This window comes from Leuciscus leuciscus (genome assembly GCF_965113295.1).
Source record: "Leuciscus leuciscus genome assembly, chromosome: 10".
NCBI lineage: Eukaryota > Metazoa > Chordata > Actinopteri > Cypriniformes > Leuciscidae > Leuciscus > Leuciscus leuciscus.
The window spans coordinates 15,185,529-15,192,973 of NC_138734.1; the positions used below are offsets into that span (position 1 = coordinate 15,185,529).

General features: G+C 37.5%; 1 protein-coding gene across 1 annotated transcript; it reads right to left on the bottom strand.

Moving 5' to 3' along the window:
• Window positions 1-663: 663 nt before the first annotated feature.
• LOC309508159 (E3 SUMO-protein ligase ZBED1-like) lies at window positions 664-5,889 on the bottom strand (the record flags this gene model as incomplete). Its single annotated transcript, XM_082182686.1, has 4 exons — window positions 5,037-5,889; window positions 3,854-4,816; window positions 3,569-3,757; window positions 664-716 (listed from the first exon to the last, which is right to left on the bottom strand). The coding sequence occupies exons 1-4, from the start codon at window positions 5,269-5,271 to the stop codon at window positions 664-666; spliced, it is 1,440 nt and encodes a 479-aa protein (XP_082038812.1). The 5' UTR covers window positions 5,272-5,889.
• Window positions 5,890-7,445: the final 1,556 nt, after the last annotated feature.

Genomic DNA, 7,445 nt, shown 5'->3' on the forward strand with positions numbered 1-7,445 from the left:
CAATATTATATAAGATAAAAATATAGATACCTTAAAATACATCTAGAATTAAGTGTTTGTTCAAGCTCATTTTATTAGCATAGAGTTTATTAGCTAGTATGTACACACTTCTCAAGGGAAAAGACTGACTGCTTCCTGCAGAATGAAAGCAGCTTCTTAAAGGACAATGGGTGTCCCTTCAGAGAGTGCTCATTAAACTATTTACTTTTTAATATTGTCAGTGCTGTTATTCTCTGTCCCTCCTCAATCTCCCAGTGCTTTTAACAAATTATACCTCACAAAAGCTTCATCTTAGATTCATACAGATAGTACACTAAACCAATCTCTGTTCTTATCCATCAGAGCTGTAGCCTTATTGACTGTAAAGGTAAGATAATGCCCTGTCCTCAGGATTCATTCATACATTTAAAAAATATTATCTCCTTTCATTAACTTGAGATTGTCATTGTGAAAATTACAATGGCAACAAATTAAGTCTTTAAAGGCTTACATATACCCACACTTCTCAAGCAGTACGTGGTACGTGACTCACTCTAAGTAAGATGATCAATTTGGCAAATCATTAGAATAGTAATATGGGAAATCTGTGATAATACAATTTGCATAAGTTGGTCACTCAAGGACACTTATAGATGCTGCATGACTCTAAATCTTGCTCGAAGTCTAAGTCTGACTTATTTCCTCACACCCCCTCTCTTTCCTCTTGGGGCCCCAGTCTATGTCACACAAGCTATGAGCTATACCTGATTTTCTCACCTGATAATACTGGTTGCTGGGGTTGCAAAGTTAAACATAGCACCAGATATAATTTACCAGAAAATGTTATCTCTGTATCGGTTATCAGAAGTATAGAAAAATGTGGTTGGTGGTGTTGGCATTAGACATGGAAATGGGCATATATTTGAAGCAATATGATTCTGCACTATTTGTGTAGCTTTTGTTAATGAAAACATACTATGAAACACAAGAGGCTCACATTGTTTGAGGTTATAATTTGAAAGTTCATCTAGTTTTTGATCTATATTGTCATCTATAGGCTACACTGTAAAGGAAGGACAGAAGCTGCATCTGAGATGACATTCATGCAGGAATTCATACATTATATACAGTATTAATGTAGTATTAATGTTAATGTATAAATGGGGGGGAGGAGATGGGGAGGAGATGGGGAGATGGAGGGAGAGAGAGAGAGAGAGAGAGAGAGAGAGAGAGAGAGAGAGAGAGAGAGAGAGAGAGAGAGAGAGAGAGAGAGAGAGAGAGAGAGAGAGAGAGAGAGAGAGAATAGAAGGGGTCTTTAATGTTTTCAGGGCACGGCACGGACCCCTTAGGCGATAAAGACATGGAGCAGGGAAAAAATGTGTCAAACGGAGCTACATATTAAGCATATAGCCTTCAACATTAATAGAAACCAACCATATCATGATTAAGAATAAGTTACATTATGTTAAACTTTAAACAGAAGAAAACAGAATAAACTTTAAACAGAAGAAAACTTTAATGTTGTTGCACATGCATTACTGTCTGGATATTACTTGTCATTGTTGAAATTGAGATTTTTGCTTCATAATAAAAATGCTGTGATACAAATCACAATTCATTAGTTGTTTGCAGTTGTTGTAAATTATTTTAATGGTTTTGTATAAAATAACATTTTTATTTTATTAATCAGATGGACAATTAAACATTTTCCTTACTTCAGCTACAAGATTAATAAAAATTCACATTTTATTTTACTGTCAGGTGGACAATTAAGCATTTACTTGAACTTTAGTTTCAATTTTGTTTTGTTGTTACATTGTTTAATGTAATGTGTAAGACACGGCTCCACCATAACAAGCACAGAAATGTACAGTGAGACAATAGGATTATTTACAGTACAAGTCATTACTTTTACAAATAATTGGAATGGAATTAAAAAAAATATATTGATCGGAATATTTTTTTTATCTATTCGTATGCATTTAGACATGCCATATTTCTGTCACGTGCTATAGTTACAGTATCGCTATGTCAGTTGCAATTTGAGAGTGAATCCAGCATTTATATGTAGATGTCACTTTCAAAACTTTGCAGCGTATAACTGGCCATTGGTCCTCTTAGCAGCATGAAAAACAATTCAATGGTATTCTTGTATTCAATGGATTACAGCTACAGTCTCAAATGTGTGAAGGAGCGCTCACTTTACAATCAAAGCTTTAAAGCTGTCACTCATCTCAGTTCACGATCTCACACTGTCCCATTAAAATCAATGAAGTTTTCTCACACACTGCATAATTAATCTCTTACTTGTATCGTGTCTTTGTTTGTTAATGAGAGGATTCGTGTGATGAGCAGAACTCATCACTAAACAAAAACTGTGGCGTTTTGAGCGGTGAGTGGATTCTAAATGAAACACCTCTGATTGGCCATAGCATTCAAGAGATCAACAAATATGTATGTGATTGGCTACAATTGTCACCACTGCAAATAGAAACATTCCACATTCTCCAGGGCGCAAACTGAAAAACTAGTGTTTGCCAAATCTGATTCGCCATTAATATTATATTCTTACAGTATTAAATGTGGGTGCTCTTCCTTTCGTTTCAGGGTGTTTATTTTAAAATTAGACTTTGTAATGTTTTTTACCCGTATAAAAAAGAAAAAAAAGAATTACATGATCAAACTTTAAATTGGCGGACCCCCTGCAGTATTGCTGCGGACCCCCGGTTGAAGACCCTTGTGGAAGAGGTAATAACTTATAACGGTGCTATCTGTAACTGGACAGGCTTTCTCTCCCTGAAACTATGCTTCAATATCTTTTGTCGGACAGAGGGTGGTGCAGGAGAGGAGGCAGCTTGTTTTTGTTCAGCCTCCTTTAATGGTGTGTTTTTTTTAAATATGTCTTTATTGTCACAAATATTGCATCTTACTGTATTTTTTTCAGCAGTTGAAATGTTGCACCACATCATGCTATGTTTCCTTTCTGCCATTCTCTCTGTTTAATGTGGAAGAGTGCATATTGTCTCTGCATGACTGCTTGTTCACTTAATTCTCACAGTCATCATGTGATACGGGCCAGCTACATATGTCAGGCGTGTTTTAGCACAAACATGAAACAAAAGTACAGAAAACATTTGAAAGTGATGCAGAAACCCTTATTTTGTATTAACATAATTGTTATATCAATAAAAAAAAAAAAAATTATGTATCGATACCAAATAAGTAGCTTGTGAGTATCAATATAGCAATACTGCATATCGATACTATCTATATTAACCCAGATAAATATTTATACACATGACACATGAAGCTAATTGTTGCAGTCACCAGCTAGAGTGCCCATGATTACCACCAGAGGGCACACCACCCCGGACTATTGCCACACCATCAAGGATTTCATTACCCATAACCCATTGCCAGGTCTAATCAGCCATGATTGTTCACAAATGTTTCTGATTACCTCGTTACCCCTCCCTATAAAAGCCAGCTATCTATCAACCACTCTTTGCTAAACTGACGGCATATATGAAGGATATATTATATTACATGATTCAGATTACATAACATAACACAGACTGAAACTGCTCACCAGGATTTGTGTTTGAACGCATCAGCGAAGCACACTCCAGTGTGATGTGCTTTTCAGCGTCGTGGGCTTTGGCAGCATTTCCAAATGCCACATTTTTTAACCTTGGGTCCAGCAGTGTAGCCAGTGCCAAGGCTCTAAAACTCTCATAACCTCCACATCTGGAGTGCAGACCTTCTTGCAGATGTGAGCCTATGAGCCAAAACAGGAGAAACACATATTTATAATAATAACAATATTATGACAGTTATGGCCAATCACATGGGTAGTATGGTCATTGTGGCCTACCTAATTGAACAGTTGATTCCTGCGTTGCATTTCCTTTTTTCTGTGCAAGCTTGTGCTGCAACATCCTGTACAGTGGTATAAGCTTTGAAGCAGACACTCTCTTTTCCTCTGACATCTCTGTTGTTGCGAGTTTGAATGGTTGCAGTATTGACAATGATTGTTGAATAATGTCATAATCAATACTTGTCAGGGGAGCAGTATCATTGTTTAAGTTGGAAAGTGCAGCAGCCACTGGTTCACGTTGGTCATACAAGCGCTGTAGCATGTCAAATGTGCTGTTCCATCTCGTGTCAACCTCCTGTATCAGTTTCAGAGTTGGTCTTCCCATCAAGCCCTGCATCTCCACAAGCTTGTCCTTTGCTTTGCAGCTGGATCTGAACAACCCCACTATCTTTCTGGCCTTCTGGCGTATTTCATTGATGACTGTGGTTTGATCTAGTGCCTTTTTCACAATCAAATTTAAAGTATGAGCAAAACATGGGACATGGCGAAGGTGGAGTAGCTGGGCACTTAGGATCATGTTAGATGCATTGTCAGTCACCATGCACTGAACTTTGGAGGTTATTCCCCACTCAGCCATTAGCAAGGCTTTAGCCTCCATGAGATGCTGGGCTGTGTGGGTTTGGTAAAACCTCCTTACACCCAGTACAACAGTTGCCATTTTTGCCTCTGGTGTTATGTAATGGCAAGTCACACCAAGATATCCATCCATATTAATGGAGGACCACATGTCAGCTGTAAGGCTAACAAATTTGGCCTTTTGTAGGTCCTCCATTGTCTTCTCCTTGGCTTTGTTGTACTTTTCGCTGACCATTATTTTAAGCACCTTCCGGGATGGGAGGACATAGCTTGGATCAAGCTTGTTCACAAATTCCCTGAATCCCTCATCGTCCACGATGGTGAAGGGCTGCAGATCCTTCACCACCATGTTTATAAGAGCCTCATCCAATTCCCTCTGTCTGACTTTTAAAAGAGAAGATAAAACATACTTTCAGACAAATACATTGGAAAAATACAGCTTCAATTAGTGCACATCTATTAAAAGTATAGCCTACTGGTTCATTATTTGGAAACCTTCCAGTGTTTATAATCAGTGCTTTATATAACTTATAAACTTTATAAACAGTGTCCCAAAAGGTTGTAATTATATTTCAATTATAATTATATTTCAAACAATGCATACCTTGCTTAGATGGCCCAGCAGAGTCAGTAGCAGGCCTAGGTACAGGGGGAATGCCATCCTCTGCACCCTGCAAAATGGCAGGATGAGTGCTCCTCAAATGGTGCATCATGGATGATGTATTGTTGCAGTAGGCTAGCTGCCGATCACAATACACACATCTCACTTTATGTGGGGTTTCTAAATGGAAATGCTCCCACACCACTGATGTACGGCATCTCTTCTGGGGAGCCTCCATTTTATCTATCTATCCAAATCTATCTATCTATATATGAATCGATCTATGTATCTAGATATGTATCTATAATCTATGTATCTATATATGTATCGATCTATAATATATGTATTTATATATGTATCTGTAATCTATCTATATATGTATCTATCTATTAATCTAGCTGTCTATATATATTTATATCTATGTATCTATTAATGTGTCACTATATGTATACTATGTCTGTCTCTAGCCTATCAGTCAATGTGTTGTGTAAATTTAAATGTAAGTCTAAATTGCCTATAACTAATCAAATCGCACTATGTCACTATATCACCAAAAAATCCGCTATCTCAAAGTCAAACTCCTCTCACAAAAACCCACGAGGTCAAAATGCTTTTATTTCACTTTTATACAGATGTGCGATTGTGTGGTCTGTTCCCGACCGTTCCAATCAAACGCTGATTCGGCGGACCACACCTGATGAAACACTTAGTGAAACACTTCGAGGCTTCGTTTGGTCATAGTCACGTGACATGGGTGTTTCGAATCACGCTTCGGATCAGTGTTTCGACACATCTGCGCTTCGGGATCTCGCAAAGCTTCGGAACGACTGTTTCGCTTCAGCCATCCTTAATTAAAACTGCATTTGGATCCTCAACCTTTGTGTTTTGGAGCAGTTCTCTTCACTAATAAACATGATTTTTTATTTTTTTTTTGTTTCTTAGCATGTTTATATGAGAAATGCTAAGCAGGTGTAGCGGTTAGCTTATTCAAAATTTCTTCAGATATCACATTTCTGTGCACCGGTGCCACTGCTCTCATGTGTTTGTCTGGCAGAGGTTTGCAGCAACAGCCCTGGGGCCCGTTCTTCGTACGTCGCTAACTCAGTTAGCTGGATTTGATTGTTGACGATTTGGCATGATCTTGGATTGTTTGGTTCTTCGACGCTCATCCTGGACTTGCTGTCATAGCAACAGGTGCGCAAACTTGAACCTGCTCGGGAGCAGGCTTATTTCATGTAAACAGGATTAGACTGCGGCTTCATAAGCGGAGCTGATATGGGAAGTCCATGGGGAAGTCCAGTGCTCGCACTTTCTGAGATTTTTTTTTTCGTGACTCGTGAGATTGTCGTTTACATTATAAAATTGTTGGAAACGCACATTTATTTTCGACTTGTCGGAGTCGGGCTTTAACTACAGCACAAACTGTTTGCATTGCCCTAAGATTATTTGCGAGTGGCTCTTTCCTTTACACTATTGGAGATGCGGAGAACTTGATGGAAAGTGCTGTCTGTCGTGTCATTCTGAGTTTACCTGGCGCTTTTAGGTTTAAAAAACAGTTTTAGGTTTTTTTGTGGAATTTCCAAGCCACTTAAGACCCAATGTTGTAAAGCAGTTTTTTTTTAAAGCAGTTTTTTTTTTTTTTTTTGGCTATCATAATTTTTTATGAAGGTCATGCCATCATGACCATGCCGATTACAGTATATGTCACTCAGGCTTCACTAACGTGATTGGTACCATAGACCAGTGGTTTTCAAACTTTTTCAAGAGCGACCCTTTTTTTTTTTTTTTTTTTTTTACGCGACCCATAGGCCTGTATATTCTTAAGCCTTTTCTTAGCAACCGCTTTTGATGATGCACGTGCAGTGGCCTATCCGTGACGCGATCGCAACGCAAAGTTGATTCTGCACTCTTTTGATCTAGCTAAAGCTACAGGGATGCTAATTAACCGGTTAACCATTAACCATTGTAAGAATTTTAACCAATTAATATAGCCTACTATCGTTTGATGTATGCTTAAAAAATTCACTAAAAATATTCCACAACAAATCCTTTAAATTTAATGATATTCAGAACAGAACAAGAATGAAAAAAATATCTATAAACAAGCCAAAACGAAATAATTTCGTTGGGCTCACCTAACTCTCTCATTCGAATACATTTTTTTTTTTTCATATTCGCGATTTATTTGGATGCTAAACTATTATTTATTATAGGCTTCTAAGAAAAAATGAAAATGATTATCCCCCCAAATTTTAAATATTTATTAGGTTTCAAAAAATATAAAAACTTTTAATTTAAGTGAACTTAAAACAAACCTTACATAAACCCATTATAAATGTCATATTTACCTGTGCCTTTCCTGTCTAACAGATGTGAAATATACAGAAATTGGATAAGGTTATCAAAACATTC